Below are 19,387 nucleotides of genomic sequence, written 5' to 3'. Positions count from 1 at the left end.
ACAAACACACCATCAAACAAGTCAATTCTCGGAAAGGGCTAAACCAGTATGTTCCATGTCAGTCTTCACACCTCCGCGTTCGTGGGGACTCGTAAATTATTAACAAAACAGCACTTCCGCTGCGCCTGAGTGAATGTTAAGGTTTTTTGGCCAGTATTTTAACTCTGTCAGTGTGTCAATATTATTGATACATTTGATTTGCGGCATTACTTCAATAACTCTGTATTGCTTACTGTTTTCGCTGAAATTTAAGATGTGTATCATTCATCATGTAGGTATAATTTTATTATGATGGGAGTTCGTACTATTAGTAGGAATCAATGAGGGCCATAGTAACATTTTTACGCTTTTAATGTCAGGAAAACAAAACCCTTGTGAAATTAATATTGTTTCGTGTCAACTAGAGTATACGAATGTGTGTTATACTATAATTCGAAGAATCATTTAATAATGTGCGTACACGCATAACATTGATCTCATCGACTTTCTAAGGTTAATATACTGACATTACTATATTGCACTTCGGCTTTTCAATAAAACTGAATAATTATTGCTCACTTTGCCCTTTTATAGGACAAGGCAGATTTATTGCCCACTTTCCTTTGAAGCGGTTTCTAAAGACGATATATTGTCACCTCGCGTGATAACTCCCTGCATTATACTTTCTAATTCAATTAGAAATTTATGCTTTTATAAAAGATTCAACCTCCCACATTTATGTTATCTTTGCCGCCGAATACACATGTATTATTATATTAAATATAAATAAATCGAATTTTATAGTCGTGTTTAAAAAACAACATAATTATACACAGGTGCTTCCTCTATAAGTTTTTAATAGTATTAAAGCGACCTAGAAAGCACTTGACCGGAGACTGGCCTATACTTTGTGTAATTCCAAGGTTTTACTCACGTTGACACTTTTATCAAGTGGGCCACTTGAAAAGCGTTATTCACTTTACGTGCTCATAAATGTGGGTCACTCCGCGTATATTTTTTTGTAAAACTTAAGTTTATATCTGTGAATACTTTCAGTTTATTAAATAAGAGGTCTTGAACATTCAGTGAATATGTAGGAGCGGCTTATTTTTTTTGCACAGGTTACACGTGTTGGCTTTGGCTCCGCGCACACCTCCTAAAGTTCCAGAACACGATTGTTCCGTGATGGGAAAACATACTGAAAATGTACACTGATTAGAACAAAGATCAAAATCTGTATTGTTAATAATAGTGAACTCTTTACACGCCTTGTTCTTGAGAATAGCCTATTCTTGATATAACTTCCCAACAATTAGCGCAAACCTTTAAAAAGTGAATAAAATCGAGCAAAAACCCTACAAGTCTAGTTTCCTGCTTTACTCCCTATCGTATTGTTCTCTTCTTGGCCGATTCTCATCGGACACTATCTTACTTAAAAGAAATAAGTCCTAAGTCATTCAACTAAGGAATTCTCAAAGTTTCTTAATAGGACTTAGATAAGGATCAAAGTTGTTTAATCTTTTTATTGGTTTATATCTTTTTGTGTGTGTGTGTGAACTGGTGCACAATGGTCTATTGGGAACTGAGATTAAAAAAGTATCATATTCATTCCGCATTGATCGACTAGACCAGCCTCTTGGGCGTTACTTCTCATTGTTTTTATTGGCTTTAGACATGGTTAAGGTGATATTCGAATTGAGACTGCAGTAAAGTTATTGTCGCAGTTTTAAGGTGATATCTCGGTCAATTTTCTGGATAAATTGCTGCTATATTCATTATTGTTGGGATAGCCCGAAACGTTTAATCTGCCTTTCATTTATTGAGACTGACAGTGGCATTGCTCTGGACAACTTTGCAGCAGTATCCGTTGGAGCAGCATTAGGTGCGACAAAAATCTGTTCACCAGACTTCTCCTTATGCCTAAAGAGAAGAACACACCACATATTTTTGTGGATGCGAGAAGTACCTACTTACAGCGTTATTTCGTGAGACATAAGACCTCAAAACATTAAGATAGAGCCATTAAATAAAGCCGAATTGGCCTCCTGATCTGCCAAACGGTCGTGTGACGTTCGCATTCGCACGGGCATTTCTTAATTACTTTCATTGTTGCATTGTATGCAAGCCTAGTACATTGGCAACTTGAGAACGGCCGTTTGATTGTCTGTTATTTATGGCAGATTGCTGGTTATGGGAGACTGACGAGATCGCAATTGCGGTTACCTCGTTTTGCTGTTTTTATTACTGCCCCTTAGGCAAGGTGTGTACTATCATTAAACCAAAGCTGTGACCAAACTGCCGACCGGAGTAGTAAAATTTCTTCGCACTTACACATAAGAAAGCGAGGGTGAAAAATGACCTTGATGGTTACCCGATAGGACTTAGTTTTTTTTTATGAAATAGGCAGCAGACGAGCCACCTGATGGGAAGCAGTCATCACCGCCCATGGACATAAGCAACATCAGGGGAGCCACTTATGCGTTTGACTATTTATAAAACTGTGAGACCAATAAACCCGTTGCAGTCTGGATACAGACTGAATAGGATAGGGTAGGGCAATGTATGCTCCCGATAACTGAAATATCTAGGTGGTTTTCAGTTCAGGAGTCTCCTTATTCAAATCTTCAAATAACGCATTGGCTTCTTCAAGGGACGTAAACCACTTGCAGTCCTTCGTATTGCGGGTGTCCATTGTACTACGTTGATTACCATGAGATTTGGATGCTCATTCGAAGAATAAATCGAGTCTAAAATCATAAAGGCTATCAAAATTTATCACCTTTGTAGAATTACGATGCATTACAAATTCAGCTAACGTATGGTAACTGTGTAGTTTATGAATGGGAATTTACTCATTTGCCTCATTCGGTATGCTGGGTGTTTGCTTTCGACATAGTCGTATATCGCCGAAACTGGCTACTGATACTCATCTACACGTGCCTGTTGTTTCAACGGTTTTTGTATTTTGAGTAGAAGCGTGATTTTAAAGATTTTAATACTATTTCGATTATAATGTAGTGTGATAGTGTGATATTAATTAGAACGCAATAATTCTAAGTAAACTCGGGCTGATGCCCCAAAACACCATAAAAAATTACTTTGGTTTTTCTCTAGTGAAATACTAATAATACCGAGTAAAATATCTCATAAAATTGCAAATTTGTATATCAATTACACATAGGTAACGTTTATAAAATTATGAACACAGGCTGCGCAGACCATCTATTCTGGTAATGAAAATCTGGTAATCAAAATTCAAAACGAAACGCAGCCGATTCAACTGCCATTGACCCAGCGAAAATTCTAACAGTGGCTTCGGCTAGTGCTTAACGTTTTATTTGATGATAATAATAAACCGATATTTCATTAAAATTACGTATTAGAAGAGCTTGGTTTATCTTTTGATCTTGTCGTTAGCAAAGATGAACAATTTGTGCTTGATAATGATCAGTGATCGGTTTTTTGGATTCGACATGGGGTGAACGACCTCAATCATTATGTTAGTATGGATATGCCCCGGGAATCCGGGCTTAATGTTGTTAGAAAAGGCAAAAAAATATGTACAATGCCAAATGGTGTTATTGCTCAACCAAAAATATAAAGCAACAACATTAACATTATAAACTTAAACTAAAAATAGTACATAACGTAATAGGCCTTACTAACATGCGATTTCATAACCACTATAAATCTCTCCAACTGGTTGCCATGTAAGAGTAAAAAGTTCCTTAGAGATAATTTCGTCGTATCAATATTAACTTTTCTACTTGATATCCCGCGAGGGTGAATCCAAAAAACCGATCACTGATAATGATATATGTTTTACATCAATTATTTAAAGCATTGTTTCAGCGACAATCAATGCGATTGTTGTCAGCATCATGTTTTCAGTAAACTAATATTGCAATTCACGTACATAATAAATATCCACGTAAAATAAGACAATAATAACACTCGCGGTATAACTTCAACGGTAACACGAGTCATGAAACATGACATATTGCACTAGGTCTGTAGAAACCGAAATCGGAATAGAGTCACGTACTACCGTTCTCATGGATCGCATGCCTTGAATCATTAATTGTTTATTGCTAAACGAATGTGCTGAATTTTTATTGGGCCTTAGCATAGCTAGGGCCATGCGTTAGAGCTGGGTTGCATAACAATTGTAGATGGAACTGATATCAGTCAAAATGTTAATCAGGTTCACGATATAAGGTATTTTGCATTCATGCCATTGCAATTTAGCTGTTTTTTTTTAGTTTTAGCAATTTTCATTCCAAATGTTTTTGCGATATTTTTTGTGGTTTCATTATACTGTACCTAATCTTAATTGTGTATTTTATATTTGAGCAGTGGGCCTAGCACACTAATTGTCTTAGGGCCTATCGCGTCGATGTGTCCTTGTCGCGCTTACAAAACGCGAGAAAGTACGCAGCGACGCGATAGGCCATATCACGCGGCCGTGCTTGCCCGCCGGAATACCACTATGGGGCTTACGTGGCGATTAATCTTTTTTATAATATTTATATTTTTATCTTACAGCAATGTTGACAAACAAAGAGATCACCTAAAACACAAAAAATCCAAACACTTTTTCATCCAAATAATTTATCTAAATGGGTCATCCTGTTCTTACGTCTATTTTGTCAAACTGTGCTGATGATAATGTAATAGCCTAGAGTTTAGATCATATGTCATATTAACTAGTACGGTAGGATATACCACAAGTTAATAAACCAATCAAAAAACCAATAACAAACTAACTAGCATTATTACTATCTCGTCCATGTCCGATACAGGATAATCCAGTTTCATAATCAAGTCCTTTACCGGGTTCGAATCTAGTTTTTCCACACAGTGTACAGTTATCGACCATAAGCGCGCGAGACCGTACACAATTTTGGTTACATTGCGCACTGCTGAGGTTATACACAATACAGCCACCGATCACATGCCGCAATGTAATAGAACTCGCACCGTGTACCCTTAGCACCGTGTAAGGAAGGTGGCTAGGATTTCCCGCAACCTGACTCCCTGTGAATGCGAGCTTCCTCGTCTTGAAAGCGATACGGAGTAATATGCGCGTAACTGTACTTGCGGTATTAAGAAATTATATCATGTTGATTAGATTATCGCAGTTGAGTTGACGGAGAATTAAGTGATAAGAAAAAATATTTGTTCGTAGAGTAGTAAAATACTTATACTTCATCGAATCAGATGATAGGAGGGCTTTGTTTCATATATCCTAACAAAACGTACTACTTATACCAACTCTTGAATGTAATCACTGTTGGTCAGGCGAAAGTAGAAAGGGCAAAAAAACAAAGCATCTCGAAATATCCTAAAAATACAAATTGTCCATATATCCTAAAAGATGTCGCAGGCAATGTCAAAGTAGGTAGCTAAAAATGTAATAGGATGTCATCTTGCCGAAAATGTTAAACGCTGAATGGCGATTTAAAATCGATTAGACATCTTTAGAGTTTTGACAGGTTTGGGCAAAAAGACTCCAACAGCTTATTGGTTTGAAGAAAGAAAAAACTATTTTCGTTTATAAACTTTGTTAAGTTTGCTATACGAAAATCTTCTCTCAGCTTTCTGTACAAGGACAGTCAAGGTGTTACAAATACAACGTACCAAAAATATGTATGTTAACGTGTCGAGCAAAAAAGTCGTGTATAGATATTTTTGCCTATCTGTCCGCATCTATATTTAATACCATGCTGTTGATGTAGTACATTACGATGATCTCTGTCATCAACACATCATGCACCATTGTCAATTGTGATGTACGAAAACAAGACAATGTGTCCACTTGTTCAGCTGAATACAAACGATGTCATTATGTAATGCACGTCGTTTACGTCTGTGCCTCAACATGTTACATTGTTGGCGTGAAAAGTGAAAAGGTGGAAAGTTAAGTAACTTTTTAAGTTACAAGTGTAAAGGGTGACCGATGCGTATCTAGGGACTGTTACGTAATGAGGCATTTTAGGAGTCCGTAGCTAAATGAAATGTTCGGTACTTACTCGATTATACACGTGTGAGGTCACCTAGTGCCATACAATAGACAATATTCCATTTATGGTTCTATGTATCTTTATACGAGTATTTATTTTACTCGTTATGGCCCCGATGGAAGATCAGCATTGGCCCTCCCAGGCTAACACCACGTTGAGTCGGGACCATTTCGTGGCAAATATGTGTACCTATCTACCTTTTGTGATGTTATTTATGTGTAATTGTGTAGGTATGTAATTTCTGTTGTTGGTTAAATGGTTATATATCTGTAATTTTTATTTTGTTTTTTCATTTTTCTATGTGCATATGTCAAGAATGTCAAGAAGTTCTATTTCAAAATTGTCTAGAAATAAGTAGTTGTTTTAATGTTCCTTTTTGTCAAATATTCAATTTCCGTTGTGCCAGTTATCTACACATTGTATAAGAAAACATTCAACCAGATATGTCATTCAACCAGATCATGGCAAGCATATCGATTTGAACTATAGGACAGTCTTACGTAAATTTTGCATAATGATGCAATTATCTTGTTTTTTGATCGGATTCCACTGTATCTTGTTACTTTTCTCACCCTTACAAACTTTATTTTAATATCAAAATATTGGCTCAAAACACAATTTTTACAAATTATATTTTTTGGTCGGCCTCGACGTAGTTGTGATCGCTTCGCTGGCTAAGTTTGTTCGCATGTTGTCTAATTATTGCCAAATAAAATGACTAGATGACGTTGGTGGACTAGGAAAATGTCACATCCGTTTCGTTGTTCATTAATATAATATACTTAGTGATAATAAACCTATATGTTGAGCTCAAATACGTTCAACAAAACGCAATCATTGTGCCAACAGATGTGACATCTGACATCCATGTCACATCACAAATGTCATTGTATGATTTATTGAATATTCATAATATATTATGGATATTAAATATTTTAGAATCGCAGCAGCAATGCGAGTAGAGATACAGAATTAATAACTGTATAAATTAATAATTGTATGACCAATGACCTCATACATAAAATTACCAGTTTAGGTGACAGAAGGCGAATCCAATTTGTAAACATTAAATTTGCTAAGGAAAAGAATCTTTCCGATTTTCAACGGGACACGGCTGAAGGGGCGAGCTGGTTTCGACTGCGCCCATGCATCTCAATTGTCCAGAAAGTTCATTCGAAGATCATTTTGCTTATAATAATCTGAGTAATCATAGTGAATGGTTTGACAGTATTTCAGCTAACATGTAGAGACTTGCTAGCTTCGTCGGTCAGGCTTCGTCTTGGACACAACGCGGATAATTAGGCCTCCAGGTGTGGCACTTTGGATTACGTTTTTATAATAAATTAATGATAGTTTGTATTGTTTTGGTAATATATTTTCTACTCGTATACTACTCGTTTGGTACTCGTATAAACATAAACTGAGATAATAAATGAATAAAAGGAAATAATTAGTGAAACTCTGACATAAGTAATAATTAATGAGACTAAATGCGTTTTCACATTATCCGATCCGATATCGGATGTAGGACTGATACCCCATACATTACAGGCGCTATCTTGGATTTTTTCAGTTAAATCCTTCCGACATCCGATATCGGATCGGATAATGTGAAAACGGACTAAGACAATAGATACCTTGTTAGTGTTATATACCTATGCCTATGTATATCCCACCAAAAACATTCTGTAAAAAATAGCCGTCTCGATGGAGCTGCTTGTTTATCTCTAAAAAGTAATGAAATCTACATAAAGTTCCTTACTGCGATTTCTTTATTATTATAGTTAACTAGCCTTTGCCCGCGGCTTCGCTCGCGTTAAATTCGAAAATCTCTCCACAAACTTCCATCCTCCATTCTAAGGAAGTGGGGGATATAAAAAGAGACAAAAAGTAGCCTATGTCACTTTCCATCCCTTCAACTATCTCCACTTAAAAAATCACGTCAATACGTCGCTCCGTTTTGCCGTGAAAGATGGACAAACAAACAGACACACACACTTTCCCATTTATAATATTAGTATGGATGTTGTGTGACTTGGCCGTTGAAGTGTAGCGGTGCTGGTGACAGATTGGTGCAATGGTGTCATGGAGCACCTGGTTATAAACTTCTTTATACCCTTGTGTATAAAGAAGTTTATAAGTTTCATATTCGATGGTCCGAGCTAAGGTTCGTAAAGCCATGAAGCCGAGCTGATAATCATTGTCGCTAAACGCCGATCGAAACGCAGTCTGAAGTGGGTGATAAACGTACGATACGAGCAGGTATGCGTACTTATGGCTCGACGACCTTTTTCGATTGTGTGTCACCGTAAGTACGCGTAAAAACCGCTGCCCATAGTAGTCGACCATCCAACGCGTACTTGCTCGTACGCCTATCACCCACTTGACGTCGCGCCAACACTTTATGGAAAAAGCGGGTTTTCGACAACTACCAATAAGATTTTAGACATTCAAAAATCTTCAATAATACTCAACTGTTTCGGTCGCACTCGTTCAAATATAGGATAGGATTGGTATGAGCGAGACGGTCAGGAGATTGATTGTCAACATGATATCTATCATAAACACCGTTCGAAATCCCTTACATAACGGATGAAAGGGAATGTCTTATAACCTGTGTCAATTATTGGTCAAGTGGTCAAACAGGACTTATCGAAAGAATGCTTTGTTACCATGGTTATAATGACTTAAGACTGTCAGAGGATAAACTCTTTCGTTGCTAGTGCAGTTTGTTGCATTATTTTATTTGCATAAAACAACACGTCACGTCACAAATAGTCACGATTGGATGCAGTTTTCTGTCTGATTCTGATAACATACTATCTGCACAGTCCGTAGACAAAACTACGACGACGAAACGACATTTGCGTTTCGTTTGCCACGGAGCATTGACTACCTACTTGTGTAAAGCACAGGTCGCCCTGCTCTACACGGTTTTCATCGATTTTTGACAAGTTTTGAATTGAAACTATTTAAAACAAAAGTTGTGACCATAAAACTAGTTTCATTGGCGCAGGGAACGCCTTTAAGGTCTACTGTACACTCCGGCGTTTACTGCACATGATCTGGAATATTGGAAGCAGTGGCAGCAGAACTAGAGTGAAGACGATATTCACAAAGTTTCTTTTGTCCGGGCAGTAGGATATAGGGTTTTTAAATATTGATAACACAAAATTTTGGATGTTTTGAGTTCCTTTGGATGTGTCACTGTTCTTCTGTTATTCACATACGTGTCATGTGTTTGTTTGCGGCTTATATATTAAACTATAATAAGACGCACACAAGAACTCAATGAGATAATTATTGAATTGTAATGTTGCAGAACCAGTCTAGGCATCTGTCGGTCACCTGTCTCGGCAGCTGATGCTAGCCGTGTAATTTAGGCTGGTTTTTGTAGGTATATGAAGTGTGCTAGGCTGACCGAAATAACGATGCAGATGTATTAGTTCAATACATCTGTACTATTATTTTAATAAGCTTAGTAGGTCACAGGAAGACCTACTAACCTTTATTATTTTGCGTTCTATTTCTCTATAAATATTGACTAGTAGAACTTATTACCACCTTAAAGCAATTAACTTTACGTAACACTTTAATAAGTAGTATAAACCCACCGCACACGCGAAGTTTAGAACGGAGAACATTAGCAACATTCATCATTTGGTTCATTAATAGTTAGAAATTGATTTTGATGAGGCTACAAATCCAGATAGGTAAGTAGCATAGATTATCTCTAAATAATGCAGTAATCTAGGGATTTAATATACCACCTACATGGCCCGACCACGTCAAAAAGGCCATCTCAGGCAAACTTTAACAATCGGTGAGGGCTACGCAAGTTGAAAAGCGATGGCAAGAACTGCAATTACTGAAAGCCAAGTAATCGCGATCCTCAGGTACCTAATAAGGAATCGATAAAAGAAATAAAAGAGAAGATCTAATTGCCTAGTAAAATCTTCATCACTCCCACCAGATCTCTAATAGTTAGTAAGTATCGTATCACTTACTTTCGTATTTGTTAAAACTGTTTTTTTTTTTACCTAAAATCCATAAACAAGTCTTTTTTGTATAAATAAGTCTTGTTGGACTGATTAAAACAAGAAAATTTACTATTACACAGTGGTTGATTGATAATGTACCATCCGCGGAAGATATAAATGAAAGCACCTGTTGTAACCGCGATGGTCGAATTATTCAAATGAGTGGGGCTGCCGTGAGAAATCTCTTAGACATGATGATTTCAATGTACATAAGTCATAAGATTAGCGATTTTTAATGTACAACAAGAGTGGGCCAGTTAAACTGATTAACTAAAAGCACAACAAACCGGGAGTATCTACTGACCAAGAATTAAATACCTAAATTTTACATATTCCGCGTAGATATTGTTTTGTAGACTATGTATTTTGATCGCGTTTTAAATGTTTCTTGCTTAGTTTGTGACGTTTCCAAGGACAGGGACCTATGACTAGACTTCGACACATACCTATAGGTATCCTATCCTGATATGCAACTAAATATTAGGATGCAGCTGGTTTATTCTACCTAAACAATGTTCTAACCTTCGTCTCTAACCTTCATGCAGGCAAACATGGAATAAGGATGAAAAGCATAATTAAGTCCGGTAACGAACAATAACGAATTTATAACAACAATATACGTTAAAGAAAAAACAAAGACAACTGAAGTAATAGTGGATACAAAAAGTTCATAGGAGAACTTTTCAATGAAAACTGTCTTCGCTTCTAACTTAGAGCATGACATATTTTACGAGAGAAGAAAGATGATCGCAAAAAATGAATAGATATTATTGCAACACGAGATCGCAAGAAATATTTTTATTAACCCAATCAGTTACGCAAGATTGCGTATATATATATATATATATATATATATATATAATATATATATATATATATATATATAGGCAATAAAGGAAATGGAGGAATTCCTTTAGATTTCTATTTAATTTAATTCAAGTTTTAAATGTATAGTTAAACATTTTATTGCAGTCATTGGACTGATAGAAGGATTAATGTTGAAAGCTGATTTAAATGAGAAAAGAGTCTTTGTAATAGGAATTTAAGTACTTATATAAAATCTCATTTTGCAGGTAGATGAGGTAAATTGAGTCCGTATAAGTGAACTGTAGATTTGAGTAATTCATTGTCCTAACAGAAGATAAGGTATTCGTTTAGGCATAAACCGTTTGTCAAATATTCAGCAGTCAATTCCAAATTCAAATTCAGGGATCAAAACCCTTTTTAAAATACTTTCATGATGAGGTTGATGAGATGACAGGCGATAAAGATGTACTTATGGAAGATCAAGACATGCGACACCGACCTCAAATGATTGGGATAAGGGTAAGCAAACGAGGATGACTTTTAGCTTTTCCATGCTATGCTAATATGAATATGAGTAAGTAGCCAAGAATCCACTGAAGCAAAATTATTTAAGTAGGTAGTCTTGATACTGCTTAAATCATATTGACTAGGACTCCATCAATCACTTAACTATCAATAATGGAATTTCACTCTTTATCTACTGCATTATTTAAGGTATAGACATGGTAATTTCCTGTGCTGTATTATCCAAGTTATCAGTAAAAAGTCGTAGGGCGCGCCGCTTTCTTGCTTGCGCAACTCTTGCGTCATGTGACACCCAGGGACTGACAGGGCTCCTGATAAATATTTATGAATTTTCACATTTTCTTTTAGTAAAAGTTTCTGAGCATATACCGGTTAAATAATAATAGAATAGAATAAAATAGAATAGAATAGACACAGTATTATTCGCAACGCAAGCAATAGACAATATTTAAGAATGACATAGAAGAATAAAGTGCCACGAAATGGGCTCACTTCAGCATGTTGCTATAAGTAAACAAAACGAACTAATTTCTGAAAGATGTGAGCCCCTGTAATGAGATTTTGACGTATTATACCTAATACGTAACTTAATAAATAAATAAATATTGTGGGGACACCCTACACAGATCAACTACAAACTAAGCAAAGTTTGTACTATGGGTGCACTTATACAGCTTATGGCTCATTCAAATCGGTCTGTATGGGAAAGTCTCTAACTAGAAGATATACGAAGATCTGTTCTTAGAAACCATATGTCATAGATTTTAATAAAAAGAAAAACTGCATTTATAGATTTGAATAAAAACTGTACCCAGCTGGCGAATCGAACCCGGTTGTTTTGAAAAAATAAACTTACACTTTTTCTATTCTAATATCGATTGTGTAGGTTTTAGCAGTAAATGTCTTGAAACATGATATCTCAAATGTTATTCTTTTGCAATATAGTTAAAGTTATTTTAGTAGATGTAAATTTTGGTTTTAACTAGTTACCGTTTGAGGGGGCTGTCTACCTTTTCCATACCACAAATGTCATTTTCCGTGCCGTTTATTCGGTTTATGCTATCGAATTACGTATATTATGACATCAAAACTCGTGGTAATGGCTTTGATGAATATTAATGCATTTTCACATTTTCTTTTAGTAAAAGCGTTCCATCACTAATAGCATTTGACATTTAATTATGTTAATAGCACTGTTGTTTATTTTTATTTATGATTATGTCTAGTAACAATTAGCGAATGATTTATGATTAAATAATGATATTGCATGCGAATGCTTTGGTTGGATAATTAATTAATTATTATGTGGTTGCTCGTACGGTATAACGTTTTAAATTACGTTTAACGAGGAACGTTGTTACTGAACCTTATAAGATAAGTAATTTTATATTGTAATTAAAATAAGATAGGTAATATAAGTAAACTGATGATTGATATACGTGTTTAATTATACAACTATAAATAACCTCTTTAAGATACCTAATAAGAAATTAATTAGTTATGAATTTTATGAAATTATTAATATAACAAATCATGATTCCATTTTATTAGATGTACCTACTAGTTCATTATTAATTTATTATTACGAAATAAATGTTAAAATTCATATTTATAGTAGATCAGTTCATTTTAGTGAAAGGGAAACGTTTGTTTTCTGATGATTTTTTTTGACAGCTGCTTGTGAAGTTGTGATATTTGGCTCGGCTGTGTATTTAATTTTAGTATAGTTTCCTTTACCACTGACAGATGGCGTTGGCTCTTTCTACATCGCGCTTACAGAGTGTCGGTTCCTATAAATACAACTTCGGAGTTCTGATCTGACCACCTCCTAGTGGACTTTTATCCCTTCCTGGAGGGAGATCTTCATATGTCTCTCTCCACCATTATAGTGACTAAAATTTGAATAATTTTAGAGGCATTCCACGAGAGTGTCCTTTACGAAGTAAGATTCTTCTTATACGCCTGAAAGTGACTTACGATTCAAGGGGCATTCTCGTGGAATGCAGTTTTACAGAGATCGATGCGACAATTAAAAAAATACGATATAGTTAAAACTCAGAGCAGTCAGAATTGATAATTGCATAACCATAACCACATCGCGTGCGCTACGTCGTTCCACCTTTAACGGACTTTCCAATATAATGAATAGTGCCAAGTTCCACGCATCAACTTACGGTTTACTTCGAAGCTTGATTTAAATTAAATGGTTTCAGTTTTGGAAGTTTATTGCTTTTGTGATTAAAGAGCTAAGTTTTTGCAGTGTTTCTTGTAGTTCTTTGAGCAAGCTTTGCATGTTTATTTACAAATTGGCACGTAGGAGCTAGTACAAAATTTAATACCTAAGCAATTATTTTTAGCATGTCGATTAGTAAGTAGTTAATAAATCCGTAATATATGCATCCAATATCCACCATACTAAATTACTTAATATAAATACATGTAAATATCAAGTTACCGTAACCGAACCTAATGGATTACATAACAAAAATACACAAGAGACTAACACAAATATGTATACATATATGTTTTCGATATCGTTCTAGAACACCTGTTACCAAATCTGTCCAGAAATGGCACTTCCATGTTTTTAGACTACACTTGAAAATCAATTTGATTATTCAAATGTTTTCCCTAAGGCTTAATCATCAGTGAAGTCATGTTACCGGCAAAGTGTTCATGGTTCCAATCAAAATGCAGGCCGCATGGCCCGATGCCACACAGTCTGCCGCATCAGCCGGCCTAGCCGAAATGACAATCTTTGACGCTAGACGCCGATCGAAACGCAGTTTGGCTCTGTCGCGCCAATACGGAAGAGAGAGATAGATAGCTACGATAACGATATTATCGTAAGCGTTTGTGTATTTCGCTACGTACCCAGATGTGGTCGCGATTCATTGCCTCCGGCCTTATATGGAGAGATATTAATTATAGCTTGTTGTTGAATTGAATCAGTAGACTGTTTATTCAATTAAATTACCTAGTGTTATTTTATTAAAGCAGATACTAATAGTGAATTGAAACGACAGCGTAAAATACCTGTATATATCCTTCCCTTCATTAACTTTTCAAATGTTTATGTAAAACAGGTGGTTTGTAAACTGTAAATTTTTAATAATCATTGAAGAATTCTAACCAGCATAGACGTCAAAACAACCATAAACCGGGATCAGAAATTAACAATTTCAATGCATATAGAAATGATTTCGCCAGTTTTTTGAATAAATTAATGTAATTATACGCCGCACCAGTGGAATCGAGACACAAAAAATAAAGGTTATTTCTCCTTCCACCTTTCAATTATACTATTAATAGTTCTCCAATTCTGTTAAATGAAGTTATTAATAAACAACATCATCATAAATGATTCAATCAAATTGCTATGACTGTGCTATTTTAAACTAATTATGATAATTTTATCCAACTCACAACGTAACCGAAAGCCGTCGATGTATTCGCAAATCTCTCGATGGCTATAATTGCACATCCTCAGTGCAAAGTCATTTATCATCCAAACGTCACAAGTGTCACAACCATAAGCTAATCGTAGCTAATAGCTCTTTCTATCTCTCTGTAGTGACACGACAGAGACAGACTGCATTTCGACCGCCACGTAGCGTCAAAGATTGTCACTTTGGTTAAGCCGACTGACCATCTTCCGATCTCTTAATCAACTTTAAAGCTTTATAAGTATGGTTTATTATTTCTCGTTGACATTGTTACTGACAATCTTCGTTAATCTGTTGGTGTAAGCGTTGAATCAAGGGATTATGGTTGAAGATAGATGGTGCAGGATGGATGGCCCATAGTTGTGAGTTCCCGGATGCTGGGCACTCATACTCGTTGATTTCCTGTACCCTGCTAGGGTTAATGCGTCTGATGTTACCTTTTTTATAACTTGACTGGTTGAGTACGGATTTTCCGTACTACTTTTAAAGTTAAGTAGGTACGCTTCGAGCTCGTTTTGTCAAGTTATCAAGATGGTTCAAGATTTTTAGAAATCCCTAAACAAGTCTAGTGAAACGACAAATAGTGACTGTTTACGTCGATTTCCCCATCTCACTAAATTGGCATAGGGATTTGTTTTGGGTTATCACCCTATACACTAGCCCAATGCGGATCTGGGACTTCAAATACACCTTTGAATTCCTTCGTAGATGTATGCAGGTTGTTTTCCGTCACCGAAAATTTAGTGTTACTACTTATGAAATGGTATTTCGTACGTAAGCTCCGTAAAACTCATTTGTACGAGCCAAGATTTGAACTACGGATTGATATATAAATAAATAAATAAATATTATACGGACATTCTTAGACAGATTGAGTGAGTCCCACGGTAAGCTCAAGAAGGCTTGTGTTGCAGGTACTCAGACAACGATATATATCATATACAAGTACTTATATACATAGAAAACATCCATGACAGGAACAAATATCTGTGCTCATCACAAACAAATAAATCGACGGCGAAGTAACAAGAACTCCTAAGTACAGTCGACTACAGAGATATGTATCCACTTTTTCACCTTATTGCATTGTAATAAGGTGAAAAAGTTATACATATCTTTGTAATCGACCTGTACTTAGGAGTTCTTGTTACTTCGCCGTCGAAATGCTCTTACCGGGATTCGATAGTTGGACTTCATATCCACTCGCGGCCACCGCTTGTAACTCACAATACTTACTATAAATATTATACTTGCTATATAGTTCTACATGTTTATTTTGCTTTGTTCCAGGCACCAAGAATGGAGTGTGGTGCGGCTGAGCTGAGTAGAAAACTACGAGTAGACCAGGTAACTTTAATGTCTAAATTATGCACGACCGCGTTTATGGTTTCCACGTAACGATACATTTGTATTTGCTCAGCAAAAGTGTTGCTGAGGAGGAAAACTTGACTTTCCCTTTTACAGAAATCTTATATCCACCTAGTTGACAGGTTTTCTAATGGGCACCACCTGGCACTTGCCACCACGACCGAAAATGTAAAGTATTTAAATTTTTTTTTTCAATATTTTATATTTTTGTAAATATGCTCTTACCCTTCACTTTATATCTTCTTTGGTAACGGCATTTAATTTTTCGCGGCAGCCCTACTAATAATACATGTAAGTACATAATTCCTGTCATTCCTTTGTTACTTACCAATTTCCATAATTTTCACTATTTATACACTGTCAATAGCGAGAAGCGCTGGTGGCCTAGCGGTAAGAGCGTGCGACTTTTAATCCGAAGGTCGCGGGTTCGTACCCCGGCTTGAGTAAGTTTACCAATGAGTATTTCGGAACTTATATGCGAAATGTCAATTGATATTTGCCAGTCGCTTTTCGGTGAAGGAAAACATCGTGAGGAAACCGGACTAATTCCAATAAGGCCTAGTTACCCTATGGGTTGGAAGGTCAGATGGCAGTCGCTTTCGTAAAAACTAGTGCCAACGCCAAATTTTGGGATTAGTTGACACAGCGGACCCCAGGTTCCCATGAGCCGCGGCAAATGCCGGGATAACGCGAGGAGGGTGATGGTACACTGTCAATAGCAATGTCTTTGCTCAAAAGTAATGTAATTAATTACTATTGTTTCGCCTATAAGAGTAAGAGCAAAAGCAACGTTACCGTTGCCTTCTGCTATTCCCACCGGCTTGCCCTTTAAGATCCCCGTTACTACAAGATGCACATTCGTTACTCACTTTCTAGTATTCCACTTCTATTTGACACCTGTCAAATTACACCAACTCGACTCGACCGGTTTGCCATCTGTTAAAAAAACAAACATCGTGTGGGCTTTTTACTGATACCAATTAGGCCAGTGCGTTTACCTACTGAATGTTTAATATTATAATTTAAAGTACATGTATTTTAATATCGCTCTTTTAAATTAAACATGACATAATTTAATTTATCTTGAACGATAATTGGACTTACTGTCTTGTAAAAAATAAATTATATAATGAAGTTTGCGAAAGCTTTTTATCAAGAATAATTTATTATCGCATAAAATTTTAAGTCCGTAGGCATGTGATTTTGACTTGCGTTTCAGGATTTTAGTCTTTGTTATACCAATATTGATTAAATTAATTCTTATTTCTCTTCTGTTTCTGCTTTAAAAATAAACAATGACAGTATTTAGTTGTGCCTATACGTGACAGTGCGATAAAATATAGCGTCCATATGGATAAACACTAACACCCGCGGTCGTGACAAGCCGCCCCTTAGACGAGAGATGACATCTGCCAACTAGCTGGCCATAACTGGATGCGGATGGCAAATGACCGACAAGCGTGGAGGAATGGAGAGGAGGCCTATGTCCGAAGACGGGCGCTTTAAAGGTTGCTATAGATGGATAAAACACAAAATATCTTCTAAAATAATCTCCAATAGGACGGTCAGATATATATATTTTGAAAATGTAGGTAAGTGAACACACAGCAGGTGTAAGAACCGAATGAGAATCGATTCGTATCAATCGATAGCCGCGAGCGGTTTATGTAACGGTAACGCGTGAAGTTAAATGTCGAACATCGATTAATCGACTCGTTATCGAATCAAAACAAGATGGTAAACGGTAATCGAAGGAGATCCCAGATTAAGGTTGGATTTTATTAAACTTTTAAGGATAGTTTTTGATTTGACTGTAAGTTGATAAATCACAGGGCAATAAGAATAGTGATTCTTCTACACTGTCTCCAGGCAGGCAAGTATGTTCACGCAATAAATGATAAAACTGGCATGCTCTGCAGAGCATGCTCTGCAGCGGCGCCACAATAAAAGCCCATTATTTCATTTCCCGCTATAGGTACAGTCATAACATTACACGTACATACTGTAAGTCTTACGTACATCATTTTAACATATAATTAGTTGAATTTCATTAAGGTGGCGCCGCCGCAGAGTAGCACACGCCCTTTCTCGCTCTTCTCTCTAATAAACTGTACATTCGTCCTGTGCTGTCTGTGATGTCCTTAACATTAAATGTTTTTTGTTTTAGGTTTCCAGCTCCTTTCCCACCACAAAAATTTTCACCGAACATTCTTATCGTGCGTTGTATGTCTAACGTCGTCATTGGCAAAATCCCTCCTGCCAAAAGAGGGGAAAGCCATAAAAAAAAAATGATAAAACATGATGATGATGATGTTTTATCATTTATCGCGCGACCATAATACTAGCCTGCCTATCTTTGTCTCCTCTCGATTCGTGCTCGTTTTCAAATTATTCGGTTTACAAATAATTGGTAGCATAGTGTGAACCATTATCTCCTCAATACTGACAATGGTGACATCGTGTCCTTTTGTTGAAGACAAAGTTCGTCCACGCCTCTGTTGCTTGCCATTTCAGATAGCACTAAATAATAAATAGTGCATAATAAAACTGCTTAAAATAAACGATATGTAGGTATATCTTCTCTCTTCCTCTTCTTTTCCACTGTCATCCTCATTAACATCAACACTGTCACCGGCGAGGCAGTCAAAATCGTGGCCAACCCATCTTGGACTGACCCTACTCCTTTTCATTAAAGCCATATAAATATTCGTTAAATAGGTACCAACTTGTCCTACTTACTGTTGAAGCATCTCAGCTTAAAAATGTCTCTTTTGTTCATATTTATGCCCTTGTATCCTCATTCGTTGTCCAGTTTCTCTGTCACCGTCCACAGGAGCCATTAAGCCTGTTTAAGATAATCGACTACATTACGCGACCTCCTTTCTACCGACCATCGATTGTTAAAATAATTATCCGGACGATCACTTACGTTGTGTAATGCGATTCTAGTCGATGCGTAAGGTCTTGTTATAATGAGTCGATTATTAGTGACTGTTTGCCTTATCGATTCTGATCATGTCTATGACTAGGCCATGCCACATATTAATAATTATATTCTGAAACTTGACCATCAGGTAAGTTTATGATGCTTGTAATTTTAACACTTATCACGTAGATAAGACATCTGTCACTTTCACACTTGCCAGAACTTGATGGTTATTTTATCTACATAGATAGGTGATACAATTGCAAGCATGAT

The 19,387-nt window shown here is 36.3% G+C and overlaps 1 protein-coding gene across 1 annotated transcript in view; it reads left to right on the top strand.

The window, feature by feature from the left end:
• LOC125229281 (axoneme-associated protein mst101(2)-like) overlaps positions 1-19,387 on the top strand; it is a 215,569-nt gene that overhangs the window by 130,684 nt on the left and 65,498 nt on the right. Inside the window, 1 exon segment of the mRNA XM_048134076.1 lies at positions 16,111-16,167. Within this exon segment, the coding sequence (XP_047990033.1) occupies positions 16,111-16,167 (57 nt within the window).

The sequence above is a fragment of the Leguminivora glycinivorella genome, chromosome 9 (genome assembly GCF_023078275.1).
Source record: "Leguminivora glycinivorella isolate SPB_JAAS2020 chromosome 9, LegGlyc_1.1, whole genome shotgun sequence".
NCBI lineage: Eukaryota > Metazoa > Arthropoda > Insecta > Lepidoptera > Tortricidae > Leguminivora > Leguminivora glycinivorella.
Note: the sequence above shows the minus strand (reverse complement) of the source record. Positions and strands in the feature narration are given on the sequence as shown.